At 22.5% G+C, this 24,592-nt stretch overlaps 6 protein-coding genes across 6 annotated transcripts; 2 read left to right on the top strand and 4 right to left on the bottom strand.

The window, feature by feature from the left end:
* Window positions 1-65: 65 nt before the first annotated feature.
* On the bottom strand, window positions 66-1,034 carry SRAE_1000066000 (Glycoprotein-N-acetylgalactosamine 3-beta-galactosyltransferase 1; the record flags this gene model as incomplete). The annotated part of the gene is made up of 2 exons (XM_024647520.1): window positions 66-958; window positions 1,004-1,034. 2 exons carry the CDS (start codon window positions 1,032-1,034, stop codon window positions 66-68), a joined length of 924 nt encoding a protein of 307 aa, XP_024501589.1.
* A 3,829-nt stretch (window positions 1,035-4,863) lies between these two features.
* Window positions 4,864-7,726, bottom strand: SRAE_1000066100 (Intermediate filament protein family and Intermediate filament, ifa/ifb family-containing protein; the record flags this gene model as incomplete). Its single annotated transcript, XM_024647521.1, has 2 exons — window positions 4,864-6,503; window positions 7,660-7,726. The coding sequence occupies 2 exons, from the start codon at window positions 7,724-7,726 to the stop codon at window positions 4,864-4,866; spliced, it is 1,707 nt and encodes a 568-aa protein (XP_024501590.1).
* Window positions 7,727-10,119: 2,393 nt separating this feature from the next.
* SRAE_1000066200 (Protein lethal(2)essential for life) lies at window positions 10,120-10,632 on the bottom strand (the record flags this gene model as incomplete). Its single annotated transcript, XM_024647522.1, has 2 exons — window positions 10,120-10,278; window positions 10,324-10,632. 2 exons carry the CDS (start codon window positions 10,630-10,632, stop codon window positions 10,120-10,122), a joined length of 468 nt encoding a protein of 155 aa, XP_024501591.1.
* Window positions 10,633-12,156: 1,524 nt separating this feature from the next.
* Window positions 12,157-12,823, top strand: SRAE_1000066300 (Hypothetical protein; the record flags this gene model as incomplete). The annotated part of the gene is made up of 2 exons (XM_024647523.1): window positions 12,157-12,277; window positions 12,333-12,823. 2 exons carry the CDS (start codon window positions 12,157-12,159, stop codon window positions 12,821-12,823), a joined length of 612 nt encoding a protein of 203 aa, XP_024501592.1.
* Window positions 12,824-13,167: 344 nt separating this feature from the next.
* SRAE_1000066400 (Hypothetical protein) lies at window positions 13,168-14,539 on the top strand (the record flags this gene model as incomplete). Its single annotated transcript, XM_024647524.1, has 2 exons — window positions 13,168-13,496; window positions 13,543-14,539. 2 exons carry the CDS (start codon window positions 13,168-13,170, stop codon window positions 14,537-14,539), a joined length of 1,326 nt encoding a protein of 441 aa, XP_024501593.1.
* Window positions 14,540-14,987: 448 nt separating this feature from the next.
* Window positions 14,988-20,464, bottom strand: SRAE_1000066500 (Eukaryotic translation initiation factor 2-alpha kinase 4; the record flags this gene model as incomplete). Its single annotated transcript, XM_024647525.1, has 2 exons — window positions 14,988-20,085; window positions 20,133-20,464. 2 exons carry the CDS (start codon window positions 20,462-20,464, stop codon window positions 14,988-14,990), a joined length of 5,430 nt encoding a protein of 1,809 aa, XP_024501594.1.
* Window positions 20,465-24,592: the final 4,128 nt, after the last annotated feature.

Raw genomic sequence — 24,592 nt, forward strand, 5'->3', positions numbered from 1 at the left:
AATTAAATTTCATTTAAACTACTTTGTCATTCAATAAGTTAATAAAATAACATTTTATTTTAAATTTATGTAAAAAAAAATTCTGAAAATTGGTTTATTAGTTTAAATTTTTCTGCTACCATTGAATGATTAATATTATTGTTTTGGTCATTCATTCTATCAAATATGGATCCCCTACCAACAACTTGTGCATGATAAAAAAAATACTCTAGGGTATACATTGTGGTATTATCAACATTATGAAACAATATTGGGAAGTCTGATATCCTTTCAATTACTTGCTCAATAGTATTCCCTGATAATATAGTTGAATTTTTTTTTTTAATATTTGTATTTTGTAATAAAGTTTGTTGTGGTGTAAAAGTATTAAAAAGTGTTTTCTTTTTTACATCAAAACTTTCACTAAAACCAACACCTAATTTTTTTAAACATTTACCAACTTCAATATCATCATTACCTTCATCAACATGAGAACAATAGTCAAATGAGTCAAAACCTTTTTCAACCAGAAGTTGGACAGTCTTTTTACTTAAAACATAACCAATTCCCCCATAAAAGTAATGAAGATTTTCTTTATCATTTATTTCAAAACTACTTCCAAAATATTTCAAATCATTTGGATTTTTATTTAATAAAAAAACTTTTAAATTTTCCATAATAACATATGTACTATCATCTACTTTTATATACCAATTATATTCTTCTCCATAATTATTCCAGACATATTTTAGTGTATTTCTAAATTTACACATAGAATAATTATATGAATCATTGTAACATGCTTTTATAGAAGGTAAACTATCATTTTTAACTCCAGATCCAAAAATATAATTATCACATCGTTTAATCCAAGTACTTTTTTGATGAATAATTTTTTCTTCATGGTACTTTGATTCAGTCAATATAATACAAAAAACTTTTACTTTTTTGTTTAATATTTTTTTTATTTCTTTAAATACTACAAAACAAGGAAATATTTATATAAAAATCAATAAACAATTACCTGAATCATTATAAAAATTTTTTACTATCATATTTATAATACTTTTGTTTAAAACAACATTATATATTGATATTAAAAAAATTACTATAAAAAATGATACACTTATTAAAAATAATAAAAATATAATTAACTTTTTAATAGACATAATAAAATATATGCTTAATAACAATATTATGTCTTATATTAACAATATGATTATCTTTGAAAAAGTTATATAATATTTTCTGTATAAAAATATCATTTTTATAAGTTAAAACCACGTGTATTTAAATAAAGTTATCAATAGCTTTCCTTTCAATAATTTTTTATATAAAAAAAAACATACAAAGTATATAAATCATCTCAAATTAAATATATTAAATAATTATTAACTTAGATGGTAAATCTTACTATTGATTGATATATTTTTATATAATTTTATTATTTTTAGATGCTATGTTAATATTGATAAACTTTGCAACAAAATTTAAACAAAATTTTATGTTGTATTTTAACTATGAATCATTGATAAAAAATAAAAAAAAAAGTTCATATGATTATCATTTTTTGGATTGCTTTTACCTCAGCTAAATAATTATTTATCTCGTTTAAATGATAAAAACGTATTATTTACTTTTTTTTAGTAATGTACTTTAGTTGAAATCTTATTTTTTCTTTGTAATTTTATTATTTTATTATCATAAATAACACAAAATCTACATTTTTATGTTTAATATGATATATTTATTCATGAGTTATTATCAAAAAAATAATCAATTTACTTTTATTTTAATTAACTGTTTTTAAAACTTTTTTATTTTAAAATAAACTTTAGAAAAAAAATGTTATCAAAAAAAACCTGACATATAACGAAGAAAATTTTAAAACATATAGTAGAAGTTTAAATATGAATCAAAATTTATAACTTTTTTTTATTATTTAAATTTCAAAAAACTAAATAATAAAAACATTTTGAAAATAAAAAATATACAGAGAGAAAAGGTCTTAATTTTTGATTCCCTTAAATTACTATGATTCCAACAAAAAATCATTTTCAATCTTTACTTTTTTTAAATAAACATATTATTAAATTTAGAAATTTTTTCTCATAAAAAATCATTTTTATATATGCAAATATAAAAAAGATATCATTCAAAAAAAGTACAATATAATCTTTGATAATAATAAAAACAATTTTTTTAATCGTATTACAAAATCCATTTTTCTAACAATTTGTGAATCAGGAAAAATTTAAATAAATTTAATAATTTTTTTCTGTACCAAGATATTCAAAAAAGAATGAAATAAACTTTTTTGTGAAAGATAATCTTTTTTAAAACTTGGGAATTTAGCAGATATCTTATGAATCGTTTTATAAATAAATCTGTACTTTTCAGATTAAGAATATTCAATTGATTCAAGAATTAATAAAAGCTTTGTAATGTAAATACCAAGAAGTGTTGGGTTTATAAATTTTAACTTGAATTGTAAGAATGGTCCAATAAAATTAATTTATACACATAATTTTTTAGAAACGAAGAAAGTTTCAAGTTCAATAAAAAATTGTTCAACGATAATTTTATTTTGTCCATAAAAAAGAATAATAATAATACATAGAACTTCAATAAAAATAGTTTGTCACTGATTCCAGTTTTATCAACAACTCTTCCAGCACATTCTTTTTTTTTTCTTTAAATCTTCTACTTTACTAGATTTAGAAAAAGTACAACTATTGTCACAGTAAATTGTTAAGATTGTTAAAGTTAAAATAATTAGAAGTAATTTTGCGTAATGTTATGTTTTATAATAATGAAGAAAAATGTTGCCTTTTATATTATTTCTAGTTATGATTCTTGTTAACTTTCAAGTAATTTAACATATATTCAATAAATTTTAAATAGTATAAACTTTTTATTTTAAATGTTAACTAAATGATTAATTTTTGCCAATTTTCCAGTATACCTGCTGAAGTTTTAAACATTACTTTTAAAATGAGTGTTACAAAAACAATTTTTTTTCGAATTTCAGAATTTCAATATACTCATTCGATAGCCCTTTCAAAATGATGAATTTTGCATACAATCATGACTATGATCAAATTAACGGTTAAGAAGTTACAGGCATCTAAAGTTTGAAGGCGAAAATGGGAAATATTTTTAACAAAAATACGACTTCTGTGATGTAATCAAAAATATAAAAATTAATTTAACGATTCTAGATCAGTTTTTTACGGGAAATTTATTGAAAGTAGTTTCATCTTTATAGGACTTACCATTCTTGAGATATGATCCAAAAACGTTATTTGAAAAATTTTCAAGCACGAACTCATAACTCGAACAAATATGGTCCTATGAGTATGAAACCAGATGCGCTGGACTTCTTTTGACTTTTGAAGCATAGTCTACGTTGAAAAGTTTTTCTAATTTTCAGTAGTTTTCAAGATATGATAAGTGGTATTTTTGCGCGCTCAATTTTTTGTCATCATTTTTTTATATCTCAAGAATGGTTAAAGATATAAAAAAGTTTTAAAGGTAGACCCTATATGAAATTTGTTCAGAAGTTGATTGCAAAAAACTGCTCTTACATAGCTTTATTTTGAAGCGAGATATAATGTAAGGCGGAAATTTTTTCTAAATATTCATTGTTCTCGACTCTTTAATATCTAGGCTGAAATTTATCGCATAACCATAAGATTATATTCATTCGATTTCTCTTAAAAAGTTAATCCAAAATATATAAGTTTTTTAAAAAATATTATGAATTTTGACAGAATTCATAAGTTACACAAAAATATTCTAAACTTCCGACCTGATTATTAATATTAGTGTACAAAAAAAAACTTTTTTTCCGAATTTTAGAATGCAATTATACTCATTCGATAGCCCTTTCAAAATGATGAATTTTGCATACAATCATGAATATAGTAGAAATAACGGTTAAGAAGTTACAGCCATCTAAAGTTTGAGGGCGAAAGTGGTGAATATTTTTGATAAAAATACGACTTTTGTGATACAATCAAAAATATTGAAATTAATTTAGCAATTCTAGATCAGTTTTTTACGGGAAATTCATTGAGGGTAGTCTCATTTTTATAGGACCTACCATTCTTGAGATATGATCTAAAAATGTTGTCCGGAAAACTTTCAAGCACGAAGTCATAACTCGAACAAATGAGCTCCTATGAGTATGGAATTTGATGCGCTGGGCTTCTTTTAACTTTTGAAGCATAGTCTACGTTGAAAAGTTTTTCTAATTTTTAGTAGTTTTCAAGATATTACATGTAGTTTTTCTTCGCGCGTAATTTATTGTCATCATTTTCTATATCTCAATAATGGTTAGATATATAAAAAATTTTCAAAGTAAAGCTTTTATAACAAATGTTTAGAAATTAATTACTAAAATCTCCTTCTTTGTATTTTTATTTTTAAACAAGACAATAAAAAATGGAAATTTTTTATAAATATTCATTTTTCTCAACTTTAAATATTTCAACTGAAAGTTATAATATGGTAGTGAGACTAGTTTTTTTTATTATTTTTAAAAGATTCACCCTAAATAAACAAATTATATTATAATATATTTACTTTTCCTATGATTCACAAATTTGTCAAAAAAATTCTAAGTTTTTAAGTTGATTTTTGACAAATTTTTTCAACATATGTTTAATTATCAAAGTTATTTTTTTAATATCGAGATGTTTTTATTTTATAATCTAAACATTTTTTATTAAAAGTATTACAAAGCACAAAATAAAAAATTACATCACATGAAATTTTATTTTTTTTTTGTCAATTTCTTTTTTTTTATAGATAGACTTTATATAATTATATCTTTAATATGTTGAAGTTTTTTTTTTTTAAAAATTATACATTCAATCGTTTTTAATTACTACTACTTCTTTGGATGTGGGTAGCTCTTTCTTCAGCATCTTTGTTATAAAGAATGGTTTGAATATTTGAACCAGTACCAAATGAATCTTCACCATCGAAGACAAGTTGTGATGGTGGTGATGAGATACCTTGATTACGAGCAAATATCTTTACTGTTTTACCACCTTTCAATATAAAGTCTTTAGGAAACGTGTAAACTATCTCTTTTTTACCATCAATTTTTCTCTTCAATTTCCATTCACCAATTGGTTCATCTTTAGCTCTATGAGTATTTTGAATGATTATAAATTTACCATCTGGTGAACATTCTTGAATAGAAACATTACCTTTAGCTGATCTTTGGAAAGAACTTCTAGATGCTGTTTCCCCTTTGATAACTCTTAATGTTTCTGTATCTTCTTGTTGAGTTATTCCATGTGTTTTGACAACCTGTTCAACTAATTGCCTTAATCCAGCTCTATTTTCTTCACCTTCCAACATCTTTCTATATATAGCTATTTCAGCATCAAGAGTTTGTTTGGTATCAAGAAGCATTTGTAATTCAACCATTAATGCTTGACACTCCTCACGCATCTTTCTTATTTGAGCATCTTTTTCATTAAGGGCTGCTTCGTAACTTCTTTGGTCATCTTCAAGTTGGAAGTTAAGTTCTTGAATTTGTTTTTCTAATAAACTATTTCTGGCTTCGAGATCAGCAAGTTTACCTCTTAAATCAGTTAATTGTGTTCTTAATCTTTTAACTTCTTCTTTAGCATATCCTTGTTCAATATTTTGTCTTGCTGATTGTGTTTGAATTTCTTGTACTTTCAATCTATACCAACTTTCCATATCGGTTCTGTTATGATTATATATTTGATCATACTCTGTACGGATATCTCTAATAGCAGCAGAAAGTTCATTTTTAAAGAATTCTCTATTTTCAGGAGTTGTGTCACGTGCAGCAAGAGTTTGAAGTTCTTTAATCTCTTGATCATGAACACGTCTAAGAAATTCAATTTCTTCTAATAATGTTTGTACTTGATTTTGATAATCAATTCTATTTAAAGTTTCTTGATCTAAATCAGTTCTTGTTCTTTGTAATTCATGTAACAAATTTTGATTATCTTTTTTAATAAATGAAACTTCTTCTTCAAGATCTGATATTTTTCTTTTAAGATAACTTACTTCAGCTTCAATATCAGCTAATTGTTTTAAAAGATTATCAATAGTAACTTTATCACTTTCTCTTCCTTTTAATGCATCATTATATTTTTCTTTTAACTCATTTAATTCATCAATCATTTTTCTAATATTTTTTTCAAGTTCTTCTCTTTGTGCATCTGTATCTTTAACAAGTTTCTTAGCATCACGTAACTCTCCTTCATACATATTTTTAATATTATGTGTATCTTTTCCCCATTTTCCTCTTAATGCTTCAAGATCAGCAGCCAACTTACGATTTTGTGCTTCAAGAAAACGTACCTTTTCTATGTAATCAGCCAATTTATCATTCAAATCAGACATTTCTTTTTTTTCACGTTCACGTGAATCTCTTATTGTTGATGCTGCATTTTGTCCAAATGGTGAAAGACCTGACCCTATTCTTGATGAGGATGATTCTGTTACAATTTTAAGCATCCTAGCTCCAGAGGCTAAAAATATAAATATTAATAATAATTTATAAAATAAAAATATATTTATTGAAAAAAAATATTTTTTAATAATAAATAAACTAACGTCTATTTCCCCAAAATTCATATGTTCTTGCTTGCATAGCGTGAATAAAATATAATTTTTATTGTTTATATATATATGTATATTTTTTTTTAATTTTTTAATTTATTTATAATATATAGTTAAAAAAAAATAATAATTATTTATAAATAATAAAAATAAATTTTTCTTTTTATAAAGTTTATAGTAAATGACGTTATCATTACCCCATATTTTAATATAAATATATATATATATATATTTTCAGTCTACCCCTTGGCAAGATGATTTCACAATTACCGATTACAATGATGATTATCCTCAATACTATCTCTCTTCAATTTCCATATATATATATTTATCAACTATAAAATATAAATTTTTATAACTTTATATGATTGTTGTACATGTATAGAAACAAGACAATCCACCTGATTTTGATATAAATAAATATATATAACTCAAAAATAACACCAGTTTTAGGTATAAAAATTTTCCATATACATTTATTGATAAATGAAAAATTAAAAACTTTTTATAACTTTTAGTTTTTATAAATATATTTTATACCATTTTAATATATAACAAAACAGTATAATATACAAGGTCTTCTTGTCTATATGTCAATAAACATAACTATCAAAAAGGATAATAAATATATATATTTTTTTTTTATTATTATTATTTTTATATTATATATAAAATATATATTCTCATTATATTTGATTTGTTGTTGGTAACTAAAAAAAGATAAAGAGGTAAACGCTTCAATTGTTTCTTATAATTCTTTCTGACATAAATTTTTAAGTAATAACTCTAGTTATAAAAGATAAAATTATAGAGGAAAAAATTTATACAAATTGTATAATTATGAATCATTTAATAGTTTATGTCAAAATAATCCTTTGTAAATATTATAAATATTATTGTCTTGTTATAATTAATAAAAGATATTGTTATTATGATCAACAATGAATAATCCATTAATATATCATATTTTTGGTATTTATTTATTCTTTGGATAAAGAAAATAATTTTGGGGATAAATTTTGGAGTAATAAATAATAATAAAAAAAATTTTTATTAAAAACTTACTAGTTTCTCTTCCGACACTCCTTCCACCAAGAGGTTGTCTTGCTGCTGGTAGAGATCCGATAGGCATTTTGATATATGAATATATTTTAGTTTAAAGAAATTAAAATCTAAAAATATTTTAATTATTAAAATAATAATTATAAACTTATTATAATAAAAATATTAAAAATTTGTTAGAATGTTTCACAATTTTAAAGTGATAATAATTTAAAGAAATATTTTGTTAATGTATAGGAGGTTTTACTATTTGAGAAAGGAAAATTTTTAATCCTAATTCATTGAAGAAAATCTTCTTTTTTAACCTAGTATATTTTTGAAAACAAAATAGAAGAAAAGTAAAATTCTTTGGACAATTGTTAAATATTTAAATATATTTTATTAAAAAGTTAACAGTTAAAATATTAACTAAATATCATTCTTACTTAAGAATTCTTTAGTATATATATATAATACATATATATATATATTTGTTTCATTATTTAAAGGTAATTTTAAAAAGAAGCAAGTTTTATGGTAAGTTTGTTTAATAAAAAGATTATCCTAACTATCTTAGATAGTTTGTACTATATATATATATGTAGGAGTTATGTTATTGAAGCTGAAAAAAAAAAAGATTAAAATAAAAGTAACATAAAGGTAGATTCAAAAAGTTATATAATATATTAACTAATGGTAGGAAATTTTCTATCTTTTTTATATTCTACAATATTATCATACATTAAGTGACTTTAATAAAAAGTTAAAATGAAAGAAAATAATAAAGTATTTTAAATATATTAGTAAATATTAGAATACTGTAACAATCATATCATTCTACAATAAGAACATTTATATAATAGATTTATATGAGTAATATTTGTTAAAAGATATATACAAACAAAATAAATATTTAAGGCATCATAATAAAAAAGATAATTTGACTATCTTATTATATTAAGAAAATTATAAAAATTGTATCTTTAAAGTATATATAATAAAGAAAATAGTTATTACGTGGGAGAGGTTTTTTTTTATATTATTATTATTTATATATAAAAATATTTTATTCATCTATTTATGACAAAAAAAAGTTAAGATATTACTATATTTATAGAAAAAAAAAGTGTTAACCTTCTTGATTTAATAAAATAAAAATATATATTTTATGGTAATTGTAGTTATATATATTGTCATAAAACATTTAAATTAATATTATTATATAACAAAAAAAAAGGTCTTTTTTTTTTATTTATATATATAAAAATGTAAACTTAAAGGGTAATGAATTTTTTGTAATGTATTTAATTTATCCTTTTATTCTTATATTTTAATAGAAATAATACCTTTTACAAATAATATTTTACAATAGATATAAATACATACATATAAGAACATTGATTAAATAACTTTTTATTTATTCCCTCAACTGAAGATTTTACTATATTTATTTACAATATATTATTTGGTACATTTTCTAAATACTATTTATATATTTGTGACTTTTCAATTCTCCTTAACCTACTCATTTCATAATCCTCCTCCTATTAAGGTAAATTATATACATTTATACAATTCTTATTTATAATTAATATTTATTTATATATAAAAAAAAATAAATGTAATTATCGTAAATTTATTTAATATATAAACAATTAATCAATTTTTTCTTTATATAAATATCTCTTAATTCATTTATCACCTTTTTTTTATTATATTTATTGTTAATGATAAATCAAAATTAAAATAGATATAAAAGAAAAAGAAACATGTATATATTTACAACCATGAAATATTACTAATAAATTATATCAAAAAAAAAAGAGTCATCTTAAATGTCCTCAAAAATTAAAAGGTAAAAAAGAAATAAATATACAGAAGATTGATATATATTATTACAACACAAACTAGAAATAATTCTCCTTTCTTTAAAATAAAATTAATTAAAAAATTTTTAAAAAGAAAAAAAAATTACATACCTCTTTTGATTATTTAAACAATTAAAACATTTATAAAAGACAAAATTTTTAAACATAAAAAATTTAAAAAAGTATCAGATAAAGAGGGAACCAATTTAAATGTATTTTTGTATACAAATTTCTATTGTTGTTATATAAGAGAGAAGGATACTTTTCATGAATACTTTAACTCTATAATTACCAGGGTATTAATTTAATTTGCATGAATTATTATTTCTACTGAGAGAAGTATAATTTGTATTTTATTATATAATATATATATTTGAAAAATTCTATTTATAGAGAAAAAAAATTTTTTTTTTTGTATTTATTTAATTATCCTGAAGAAGTCAATTTTTCTATTACCCTTTATTTATTCTGTAAACAAAAGTAGAAATTAATCTTAAAACCGTTATCTGATAACATACTTAGATGAAATTAAAAAAAAATTTTTATTGCAGTATTCTATTTACCATTTAAAAACTTAATTGTGGAAATAAAAACACAATGGTATGACACGTTTAATTTATTTTAATTTAATTGGAACTTCTTTGGTTTTATCTTCCTCAATTTCCATCTTTGCACCTCCAATGGTAAGGATTCCATCTTTGTTAAGTTCACTAGTAACATTTTCCTCCTTGATACCAGGTGGAAGAGAATATCTACGAACAAAACTTCTCTTGATCTAAAATAAAAAATAGTAATAGAGTGAAAAGTTTATAAAACTTACTGTTCCATATTCATCAGACTTTTCCTCGTGCTCTGCCTCAACCTGAAGACACTTATTTTTGATACTGACTTTCAATTCCTCAGGAGTAAAATGAGAAACATCCATCTTAACTTTGAATTCTTTCTCATTATCAACAATCTCTGGACATCCTTGGCCAAATTTATGGCTATCAGTAAGGCTTTTTCCATGCCAATACTGTGGCATCATAAGAGCATGATCAAGCTCATCATAAAGTTTTCTGGCCTCTCTCAATGATGAGGCAAAAAATGGATCACGGATGAGAGGTTTCATTAACCAGCGACCAGCCATCCTAAGTGTAAAAAAATTTGTAACAACAAACTATAAAAAGAAATATAAATGACAATGAGATGGAAGAAATACGTTTTCTATATATATCGCTAGAAAATTATTTGTTGGCTTTTTTTTTTATCGGTGTTTGGATATTTCTAGAAATTGATAGAAAGAACTAAACACAATGATTAGATATAAAAGTACATTTTAGATAGTAGATTTATTCAAACAATAATAGATATCATCGCTAGGTAATATTATTAATGTAGAAGATGACAAGTGTTTTTATTACATATGTTAAAACATTAAAAATGCCAATAGAAAATGCATAGAAAGTAGATAGAAATACTAGAGAAAAAAAGTTTGTTATGATAATTATCTTCTTAACTTCCCAGAATGATTCGTGGTTTTTTTTTTTATAAAAAAAACCCTACTTTCTAGGGACAAGTTATATTGTTCTCAGAATGTCTAACAGAAGTACACTATTAAAATTTCGCAAAAGTTTTATTAGAATATGATATAAATTAAATATATGACAAATAACGTCAAAAAAATATCCACAAACTCATTTATCTTCATTCAATGTACTTTCAATTTTTCCATAAATTTTTTTTTTAAAGGCTAACACTAATTTTACTTGAAGTGTGATGAGATACCCCATAACTATCAGAAATTCTCTTGTCATTACCTTTGATTTAAAACCATCATTTATGGAATCAACAATACAATACTTTTGTTACCCAGCCACCTGTGTTTATCATCATACTATGTACAATGAAATAATTCTCAGTTGGCAAAAAGATTTTTGATTTCAAAAAAAAATGAAAAGTTAAAGTTAATTACTTGTCATTCAAATTTCAGCAAATTTCTTTAGAAAACTTAATTTTAAAATACCAGCAATAATGACAATCATTAATGATAACTATCAATGAATAGTACGTTTGGTATTATATTTCAAAATAAAGTATTTCATTTTCCTTAAGATATATTTCGAATTTTCTAGACTTTTAAAAGTTTCTTTGAATATTGAAAAAAAAATTTCTTCAAAAAAGTTAGTAGTAGAAGGTGTTATTCATTCATTTGTATGTACTTTGACCTATGAATAGAATTTCAACGGGAAACTGTTTTTTTTTTTTCTTTGTCGAATGTAAAGAGTTGTGTCATGATGTTTTTTTTAATGGGAAAGTGATATTTGACAAATGATGTTAAATTTTGTAGAAAAAAAAGAACTGACAGTTTCTGTAATTCTTTTAGTTTTTAGTACAAAAACTAATTTCATCTTTTATGTAACCATGTTTTTTATGTTGTATTTTACAGTTTTTTTTAGAATATATTTGATTTTTTATCCAATATTTGTGAAAGTTGTCGATTTTGTAGAATTGACGTTATTGTAGGGAGGAAGTGTATAATTGTAGGATGAAGTATTTGTTCTCGTTTTAAAATTACTTATTTCAAAAGTTTTCTAGATTTGATAGATTAATTTGCTTATATTTTTACAGTATCTTGTTTTTTGATTATATTCTCTACTATACGATCGAAGCGATGGATAAACTATTGGAAATTTCTCAAGATAACCGAAACTTACTTAATACTGTGAATGAAAAAATTGATTGTATCCTTAGGAGGATTACTGTTCTTGAAGAAAAACTTTATGCAAATAAAGGTAACTTTTTTATATTTATTGTAATAATAGTAAATATTAATGTTTTTATTGTTAGAAGATAGATCAATTACACCATCTAATATGAATTGTGAATCATTAGAGATTGGAGTTTTAGATACAAATACTTCTAGTAATAATCATTTTGTAACTGACTCTGGTGCCTGTGAAGATGAATTTTATGATGCCATACAGGGTTTGTCATTAACTCAACTGGATGGAGAAGTTTTTCATTGTAGTCTTTACCATAGTTATAAAACTGGTAGTGCTAAAAGAATTTCTAAGGTTGAGTGTTCTTTTAAAAGAAAAGGTCGGGAGACTGTTCTTGAAGTTATTAATGATGCTTGTAATGTAGATCATCAAATTATTTGTGGTGTTGAAGATGAAAAAATGTATGGTTTTTTAGATAAAGGAAATCATGCTGTTGTTGTAATTAAGGCAGATGTTCTTGTATGCACTGTACCGAATCTTCGCTCCATTCTCCTTAAATTTAAGAATAAAATTATTGCTTCAGAAGTCTATAAAAGAGTTTCAACTTTGTTTTTTTAAACTATATATTTGTTAAAATGGAATTTATTAATTCTTTTCTATTTATTTTTTTTATTTTCTTGAACAAAATTGTATTTTAATCACTATCTGGATATAGAAATATTGTTTTCTAATTTTTTTTTCAATAAAGATATATTAACTTTATGAAAGTAGATTTTTTTTTACTAGTAATTTAAATAATATACAAAAAATTTGCACCTAGTAACGGAAGATTCTAGTGATTTTTCTATGTATTCAAATTTTTGTTACTTATAGTATGGTATAGAATAATAAAATTGATATAATCAATTAGTAAAAAAAATTTGTATTAAAAATAGACTATTTATTGTAGTCATTTTAATAGTATGGTTTCATCATGGTTTCAATATAATGACAAATTGAACTTAAAAAATAAGACAGATTTAAAATTTATTCCTAGATTAGTATATAAAGATAAAGAAATGAGAAGTTTTTCATCATCAATCTATGATATAGTGGATAAGAAGAACATCAAAATGCTTGATAATGAAACAATGTATTTAGGTGTTATACCTAAAAATGAAGTTTTACAAAAAGTAGGATTTGGACATTTTTATTTATATCATCCTTGTAATATGGATGCTAAAAATATTAATGAGTTGGAAGATTCATTAAAATTATTTGCCATCATTGTAATAAATTGTAATGCTGGAGTGTATGTTTTTTAAATTATTAAAATTTTAAATTTTTATTATTTTTAGACATATTCCTATTGTTATGAAAAATGAATATAATAAACAATCTAGAACAATTGAAAATTACTATGCTTTGGGATCATTTGTTGATAATGATAATAAATTTAGAACTATTAATGATTTAATTAATCATTATAAACGTATATCACCACAACAAATAATAAAGGATAACAAGAAATTTCCAGATAATTGTAAAACTTCTGGTCCTGGTAATAATTTATCCTCTATTAACAATCATTCTTCTTCTGTTACTAACAAACCAATGGTTCAAAAGAACCAAGAAAAACATATTGATAAAGATAAAAAGAAAATTGTTGAAAAAAATATAACAAATAATAATTGTGATGAAGAAACTGATCAAATGTGTATGGAAACTTTTTCTGATATTTCAATGTCATTACCTGAAAATAATGATAAAGGAAAAGAATTATTAAAAAAATTATCAATTAAAAATTGTGTTATCAAAAAACCTGTACCTTCACAAAAATGTATATCTTTTTCTAAAAATAAACCAGGTTCTGGTAATGTTTCAGAATCTACGTCACAATCAAAGTCAACATCATTAAAATCATCTGATCCATCAACAACATTAATAGAAAAATTTGATAACAAAAAAAATATTAATGATAAAAAATTAATTAGAGATGATAACTTTTATAATAATTATTATCTAGGTGAACTTAAAAAGAAAGATCTTAAAGGAATAGTTAAGAAACCATTTGATTTTGCTTTTTATCATCGTGAAATTTCTAAAAAAAATAAAAAAAAGAAGAAAATAATGTATATGGTATATAAACAACTTGAAGGAAAATTAATTCATCTTCCAATAACAAGAAAAAGAAATCCAAAATATGATGGTTCTAAAAGTTCAGTAAAACGTTTTTATGTTCTTAAGACACCATATGATGATTATGATTATTTTAATAGTTTTAAAGAGATCGTTGATTACTTTTACGACAGAATTGAAAAAGTTAAAGAATTACATCAAAAATCTATAAGTTAATTCTTTTATCATTTTTTTTTTAAATTAAAAAAATTGTACTATGAAAATGGTTATCAGTAATTAATGATATACGATTTTACCTGTACTATTAATATGATAATTAAAAAGTTATTACTCAAATAAATTATTTATACAATTATAAAAAATAAAATAAATATTATTTTATTAAATTATAAAATAAGAATTCAGAAGAAAAAAAAAATAGTTTAAATTAATTTATTTCAAACATATCCAAAAACTCTCTTCTATCTTTCTTATTAAAATAAAAAAAAAATAAACAAAATTTAAACTTTTTTTAGTAATAAATAACGTTAATTTTTTTATACAATTTACAATGTTTTTTATTAAAAAAAATTCCTAAATATACAAATACGCTTCTAGCAGATTTACTTTTTCCCCATTCCAAATATATTTAAAATAAAAATGATACCAAATAATAAAAATATTCTCAACAAAGAATCTTGTAGAATTTTTCATCTTGTGTACTACAAAGTATAATAACTTTTTGAAAAATTGTTGTAAAAAGATATTTCTTTAATTCTATTCCCAAAACATCTGCTGATGATTTTATTTTTGATTTTCCAACTTTACAATTAACCAGAATCTCTGAATAAACAGAATCAAAGTATTCTGCACTACAATGGACATCTATATTTGCTACAATATTTCGAAGAAGATCCGTATTAACATCTGAAACTATTATTATTATACGTTGTTTTGAAGAAAATGTCATTATTATTTCATTAAAATTATTTCTAATAAATGATTCTATCTTCCTTTTTGTTATATGTGATGGTTTCTCTGGTAAAGCATATATTATATCGGCATTATTGGCAAATGTTGCTGTAATATGTGAAGGTGTAGAGATTGTTGTTGTATTTCTACCAGCATCATTAATAGCAATAGAATCTCTATCATTTTGATTTGAATTATTTCTTGATCGTATTCTTGTTCTCCTTGGTCCACTTGATGATGGTGTTCCAACAACATTTTGAAATATTCCATTATTTATTTGATCAAATGAATATTCTTCACATGTTACAAGGTAATCAACAGCATCTTCTATTGAAAATTTTTGTTGATGTATTGCATGATATTCTGGGCTATTTTTACCATATTGAAGACCTTCATTTTCTGTTACAAGTATACTATCTTTATCAACAACTAATAATAAATTTTTTATACCTCTTTCTTTACAAATTTCTATGGCATCTTCTGTATTAGATATTGATTGATGATATACATCACCAGATATACCACTTTTCCATAATTCACCTAATAATTTATATGCTTCATTTTTTAATGATTTTGTATCAGTATACCCAACAAGAGTTGAAAATGTTGGTATACAAAATCCTGTCTTATATAAATGATTAGTTATAAGATATGATATAACAGATAAATCTATTGAACATCCCATTGCACATATTGGTTGAAGAGGTTTTTTATCATCTACCTGTCTTTTACTTTCTAAATATTTATCATATCGTCCACCGGTAATTATATGACATGGTTTATAACTTTCATGACCATCAAATTTAGGTACATATATAGAAACAATTGCTGAAAGTGATGTTGAATATAAATCTGATTTTACTATCATTGAAGGATCAAATATTATTGTTGATTGTTGTCTTTTAGAAGATGATGATAAAGATTCATAACATTCCATTATTTTAACAAGATCATTTATTACATTTTTTGCTATTTCTTGAACCTCCTCATATCTTGAATTTTGAAGCTGTTTAATTAAACCATTCTTCATTAAATCTAATGATAAATATGATTCCATAAATTTAAGAAGTGATGAAGCAACAGTTTTAGTTAAACCTGCCACCAACAATCTCCTAATTTTTTCATCATGACTAATTTCTTTTGTTTGCATAGAAAATTGTGCCAAGGTACTTCTTACAGAATTTATCAATTGATCATTAGTAATACCAATATGTTTACAAATAGCATAATATAATCTAATGTCACCAACTCTTAAAATTGTTTTCATTGTCTTCAAAACAACTATCTGTTTAGGAATATTTGCCATCATAAAAAGCAACTCTCCAGATAATTCATTTGAAGATTCCTGACTACCAACAATATCTATGGCACAATTGATTCTTTCAACAGGATGAGTACCAGGTAGATCATCAACTTGACTAAATATTTTACCATAACAAAATCTTTTAACATTATCTATTCCATTTCTGGCACATACACGTACAAAATTTCTTCTTAAATCAGAAGCTAAATTTAATATTAATCCAGACTTATCAACAACTTTATAACTTCTAGTTCTTGATAATTTATTTTTTCCATTAATGTCAGAAAATTCTGGTATCAAAGTATGACAATCATATGGTGTAAAACCATGAAGATAAAAAAATTCTGACATCTGTTTTTTTATATATTCTAGCACTCTTTGCCCACTGACATCTTTTAATGATAAACAAGTTTTTTTGTCAAATATATGTCTCATGGCAAATGGTGAGTCAACAGAAAATATAGTATCATACATCCATTTATTTAATGTTGATCGTTTATTTTTTAAAATTTCTTTAACAGCTACCTGAAATTCATTTTCCTCAACACCTACTAGTGGTACACGATCTGATTTTATTAAATCACTAATTGATGGTCTTTTATTTTGATCATTTTGTAACATCCAACTAATGACATCTTTAGCTTTTTTAACTTGTGTTGTTGTTATTTCACAACCAAAATCTTCTGGAAACTTTAGTGAATTTCTTAATTTTGGTAATATAACTAATCTTTCCATACCTAATGGTAATGGACGATAAAACATTTCAAATAAAACAACACCAAGACTATAAACATCAATTTTTGATGTATAAGGTTTACCACTAACACCTGAATCAGCATGAATCTCTGGTGCTATGTATAATGCAGTACCAACATCATGAGTTAAATCACCACCACCTTGTGATAAAACTTCATCAGGATTGGATGATGTTACAGTATGATCAGATAAATTTAATTGTACCTGATTTCTTCTACCATTTACATCAATAGTTGCTAAACCAAAATCACCAATTTTAACTCTATTATGAGCATCAATGAAAATATTTAATGGTTTAATGTCTCTATGTATCATAGCTTTTTTATGAATATAATCTAATCCAGCAAGCATCTCCCTAAATAATCTCCAAATTTCTTCAGGATTTGTCATTAAATTACCAGAATCAATAAGATTTCTTAGTGTTTGTTTTTCACAATACTCCATTTGAATAAAAAGTATTTCAAAAGTTTTCTCACTTTTTTCATTTTCTTTTACATCACCATTTTCAGAAGAAGTCTCATCACATGTCTCAACACAACTTCTTAATTCACCAACATCATCTGATGGAACAATATCACTAGTTACACTTCTCCTTCCAACAGTTAATTGACTTAATGTTGATAAATGATCAGTTACAGCAGAATTTCCTTCCTCCTCAACTTCATCATTCTCAAATAACACTTCGAAATCAGAAGATTCTGAAATATGTTCATTTTCTGATGCAATATCATGATCATGAGATCTATTTAAATTTGATTGACTCGTCATATTTAAACCTTGAGGTGTAGCGAAAATAGTTCTTGATGTTTTTCTAAAAGCACCATTATATGGTGTCTGAATAGGTAATGTTAACTTTCTTGATATTGGTGCTTTTTTAGAATTATCTTTTTCTGATACTTCATCATCCTCCTCATTATCACTCTCCTCTGTAGATGTATATTCAGTATCTTTATAAGCATAACTTGGTTCCCAATCTGCATAACTATCCTGAATCTCCTCTACTTTATCATTACTAACAACATCTTTAAAAGTATTTTTTTCTTCAGTTTTAGTTGTTGTGTCATTTTTATTATTATCATCTTTACACACAACACATTTTGAAACCCATGCATTATAATATCTAACAACATTAGGATGATGTAATTTTGAAAACAATCTAGCTTCATTAATAATTTTCTTTTGCATCTCCTTAGAACTTAAAAATAATGGAATTCTTTTTATAGCATAATTATTACCATCTAATTTATTATTAGCTAATAAAACTTCACCGAAACCACCTTTACCCAAGTATGATACTAAGAAAAAATCTGTTAACCTGTCATTGTCAAATTTAGCCAAATCTTCAATATCTTTTTTACTAGCTCCTGGAAACCATGATCTTGGCATTGTTAAAAGATTATGATTCAAAAATGTATGATTACATAATTGATCAATTGATTTAACTTTATCACACTCTTGAATAAAATTATTCAAGTCAACCTCTTTTTGTTGTAAAGTACCTGAAGGTGGTACTTGAAGTAAATTTTTTTCATTTTTTATTTTTTGAATCCTTTCTGACATTACTTGGAGAACTCTACCTAAATTAACTAGATCTGTCTTGGTACTTCTTCCATAAACTTGACAATCAGTTATACTATTATCTGTCTCTGTTGAAGAACCATTTCTAAGTAATTTTGGTTTACAATCTTTAACTAAATGATCCCACTCTTCGGCAAATTTAGCTAATCTTCCAGTAACAAACCAATCACTGATTCTTATACAGTCATTTGATGTTAACCATATACAATCTAATCCCAATCTTCCGTGAATCAACTTTTCTTCATGTAACCATTTCAGGGCACATACAGCTTGACAAGCAACTCTGGGTATTAAAATTTTCCCATATTCTGATTGTTCTAGGTGATCAAAGACATCCTCAAGTGATCTATCTGATCGATTTATTAATTGGCCAACGATGACTTTACAATGTACATGATTTGGCTCATTGACAATCTCTTTTTTTGTCAAAAAAATGTAAGGATAGACAGATTGATCAGTATTGTTAACATTAACTAGAGTCATTTTAGCTGTATCAATAAATCTGTTTAAATCATTAAAAAAGTTTCCAAAATCAGGTGGTTGTGCTTTTGAGGGAGAGTTAGGAATATTATTACTTTTTTTACCAAATTGTTGAATTTTTTTGCTATGATCTTTCCATTGAAAAGTCCATTCAGATACATATACCTGTGAAACTTGATCAATAACTGTAAATTCTTTTACATGATTACTAGTTACTTTTCTTCTTGTTGAAATAACTTCATCTCCCTCACCTTTTTGTATATAAAATGTTTTCATTTGCCCATCCAAACATGTTATCATTTCACCTTCACCTACAGCACCTAATGTTTTTGGTTTATTTAATGATTCAAGTCTTTTTCTTTCATAAAATTCTTTCTCTTCCTGAATACTTTCTCTTTCTTTTTGTCTTCTTTTAGTTTCAGCTTCAACTTCTTCATAGGTAGCTTTATTAATAATATCATTTTCACGAGATATTTGAATATACTTTTCAGCTTCTTTTACCAACATCTTTTCATGTAAATTTTTAGTTGTCGGTTTTTTTAATTCATATAAAAATTCACTGGCTTCAGCATATAAATCAGCTATCATAGGATCACCCTTTCTTTCAGAAGCTTTTTTAATTAATCTGTTTATTAATTTTTCTTTGTCTCTTTCATCTATACATTTTGACTCAATAATTCTAATTGATGGGACACTAGAAATAAATATATCAAAATGAATAGATAAAAAAAAGAAAGTTACCTATCAGGATAAACAGTATTACAAAAAAATTGAATTTTAACGTATATTTCATTATTTATCTTTTCTAAACTTATTCCAATTTTTCCATTAACATTCTCTTTTTTATCCATCTCATGTCTACTGGTTGATTCAGTTGGTCTAATTATCATACAAATATCTATAGGTTGCCATGTCTTCCAGGCAGTTACAGTTTTTAAAGATAATATATTATCAGGGTACATCGACTTCAACACCATAATTTCTTCCTCCTGTATTATTTGGTAATTTTTTCTTGGTTTTTCTATTGGTAATCCGGGTTCAGAGGACATACTACTACTCTTTGTCCAAACCATTTTATTTTACTTTTATTTATTTTTATTTTTTTCTTTCTTTCTTTCTATTTTAGTAGTTATAAATATTTAATATTAACAAAAAAAAAACAATTTTCTTATATTTGTTATCTTTCTTTTATAATTCTATATTATTCAAACTTTTTCTTCTGTTAATTTTTATATAATAAAATTTTTTCTTTGTTGTAAGTGATATATTTATTTGAGTACAAAATATTAAAAGTTTATAGGAAGCACTTTATTTGTGATGTAGTATTGTGTATTTATATATAGAGATAATAAAAAAAATATAACCCGTAAAATCGTTAAATGATTGTTTATGATGAGATAACAATTTTAAAGCAAATCATTTGAATAGAAATTGGTAGATTTCTTCTCAATGTGTATCTCTAAAAAAAAATTTTATTAATAGAAATATAATAGTTTATGAACTATGATGAATAAGAAAAAATACTATTAAAAAGATAAGAAAGGCGGTAATTAAAATATTAGGTAATTAAAATGTAAAATTAAAAGATAATGACAAAATAAAGTAACACTTAATTATTAAAAATGTGTTAGTTATAGAATAGAAATTATAGTACAACGTAAAACTGTATATTTTTCTTAAAGAAGAAACATATGATAGTCTTAAGACGATTGTATTAAACTACATGTTAAACTTTTTGGTAATATATATTCATTAAAAATAAATTATATCAAGTTAAATTAAATATTTCTTTTTTTTTAAATATATTTTAAATACAAATATAAAAGATATTGATAACTAATTATTATAAATTTATGATACATAAAAATTTTTATAAAATCTATTGCTTTATTAAAGTTATATAAATAATTTAAATCTATAATTTTACAACCATTTCCTTTTCATCTATAAAAGTTAATAATAAATATAAAATAACCCTTTTTTTTCTAGTTTAATAATGATTGTAACAAAGGATGTAATAATTTTGTTCTATTATACATTTTTAACCAATTAAAAGTACTTTTAAATATTTATCTATTAACTAGAAAAATAATAATGAAATGGCTGTAATGATTAATGAAGAGTAATATTTCGGTAGTAGTATCATATATATATATATATATTTCTTTTTTAAAGTAAAATTCAAAAATCGAAAGAAGGAGGTGAATCTTTAAGCTTTCTATAGACTATTTTAAAAAAAAAAAATAATAAATATTCAAAAAGCAATTAAAATATATAATTTGTGATCATTCATTGTGTATTTTAATAAAAATAGCTAACTTAATAAAAGTTAAATGTAATTTTTTTTTTCTCTTAAAATTTTAACAATTTTTACAACAACAGACAGACACAGGTAAACATTATATGAAGTATTTAAAAGAAATATATCTAAAGTTAAAGTATTTCTGTTTAGTATAAAATATATTAAATGTTTAAAAATAATTAATTTTAATGGTAAAAGGTAATATTTTTATACTAGCTATAAAACATTAATAAGAATGATGAAAATTTTAAAACAAAAAAAAAAAAAGAGGTCACCTTTTTAAGTGAATGTAAATACCTCAGAAATATTTATAAATAATAAAATACATTATATATATATATAAAATATATATAGTCAAATGTACCAGAAAAAGGGCAAAAGCTAAAATGAGAAATAAAAATAGAAGATAGTCATAGTTGTTGTAAAATAGAAAAAGAATATGTGCTATTATATTATAACTTTAAAGTACACTCTTCAAAGATAGTTTTAACATTTTATAACAAAAACAATTCCATTTGTTTTAATTATTATAGGGGCAATAAAATGTATTCATTATTATATTGTTTATATATATAATAACCTAAGCTTTGATTCATAAATAATAAGATAAGAAAATATAAGGACATAGGAAATTATTATTATTTCTTTTTCTTTTTTCTGATCATCTTAAAAGAAGATTTTTTTTTTTAATCATCATCTAATTTCTTTAATATTATACTATAATTTATTATGTATAGAAAGTAATTTGTATATAAACACATGTGAATAAAATAAATTGTATATAAAATTACTAACATTTAAGAAGAAAAGGAGAAAACAAACATTTTAGTACCATTTTTAGAAAAATAAAAGTATAAATTTTTTTCAGAAATACGTTTTGTAAAAATATGCTTTATACTAAATAATAAAATTTATGAAATCATAGAGCATTATTACAAATATTTATTTAAAAAATTACAAATATAAAAAAAAATATATGTTTGCAAAAATAATAATGTGGATAAGATTAAAATTGCAACAAAAAAAAAAGTTTTTTTTTTTTATCCATTGTTTCTATTATATTTTAAATATATAAAATAGTATCATCACACATTGATATTCATTTTTATATAAATATCTTATTTTTATTTAGTGATGAAAAGGTAAAATTGTATTCAAGATTTTGTACTTTTTAATAAATATAAATTATATTAAAAAAAAAATATTTAATGTGATTAAAATAATCTCTTCTTCAAAAATAAAGTAATGAAAAAAAGTTTTATATTTTATTATAAATATTAATATATATATGTATATACGACATTTGATATTGTTGATATATATATAAAAAAGGGGTAATGTTTATGAAGAAGACATAGAATGACTAAAAAAAGTAAAGAGATAATAAAAAAAATACACATGTATATGCTTTAACAAATATGACACTCAATTTAAAAAACTTAAAAAATATATATTTACATTTTTTTACATATGTTATTATTAATAAAATAAAAATAAATAATAAAATGATAAAAAAAATCTTTTTTTTTAAATATTTATACTATTAAAATTTATAATAAAATTATAAAATTAAAATTGTTTATATATTAAAATTGAATAAATAATAATCTTGATTTATAAGAAATTTTCTAGTCCCAGTTAATATAAATATATATTAATTACATAGTTAATTTATTTTTGTGTTTTATTTAAATTTGATACATTTAAATATATATTGATATATCTATTTAGTAACCATTTATTATAAATTTAAATATTACTATTACTTATGGGATAGTTGATTTTTTTTTAAAACTTATAAATTGAGTTAAAAATAGAGAAAATTTAAAATTAATATAAAATAATTCATTTAAAGCACTTTTCTAATATACTTATTATGTAGATGTTTATAAATTTTTTCATATCTTGAAATATATGCTTTATTAAAGCACAAAAATGTCACATAAAAATAATTAATATTATAATTCTTAATATTCTTTTCATTGAGTATTGAATATAAAATTCATCATTTGTCTTTCTTTTGTAGATTATAAAATAAAATGTATTTCAATATTTTTTGCACAAAAATGTTACACACCATTATATAATTATTTCTAATTCAATAGTTTTAAAGTTTATTAATAATTATATAAATTAAATTTAAGCCTTGATATTTTTTTTTTAAAAAAAAAATGTAATAATTAAAATATATATATATTTTATATTTCCAATTAAGTTTATTATAATATAATAAAAAAATAAACGATATTAAAACAAAAAAAAAAAAGAAATTTAAGCAATTTATATTAATTAAATTAAATATAAAAATCGTGTAAAATAAATAATAATCTTTTTATTTGACATTAATAAAATATATTTTTAATCATACTTTTTGTTGTTTACTTTCATATGATCAAGAATTAAATTATACTATACAAACATATTAATCATAACTTTATATTCTAACAAAACATTTAAACATTTAAATATGCAAACTGCAAATGTGGAATTGAAAACAACTTATAGTATTTTTTTTTAAAAGAATTAATAAAACATTTTTTTACATAAATTATACAAAATTATCATACTTACATTTTAAAAAGGCATATTTAACTTTTTATTTTTACTTAACCTGATAAATATCAAATTATTTACAATTGAAATTACTAGTAAATTAAAAAAATTTTTTTTTTCCTCTTAATAAAAAAAAATGTAACATTAAGTAGTGTATTATTTGATTTTTATCACTATGATTGTATAAATTTATTTTAAAAAAAGATTTAATTTTTTTTAATAATATAATAGGAATTGTAAATATTGTATATTTTGTAAAATAAAAAAATTGAATAATTTTAAATCATTTGATATTATTATTAGTTTCAAAATTGTGGAAAATTATTGAAATAAATCATTGATATAA

The sequence above is a fragment of the Strongyloides ratti genome, assembly GCF_001040885.1.
Source record: "Strongyloides ratti genome assembly S_ratti_ED321, chromosome : 1".
NCBI classification, from domain to species: Eukaryota; Metazoa; Nematoda; class Chromadorea; order Rhabditida; family Strongyloididae; genus Strongyloides; species Strongyloides ratti.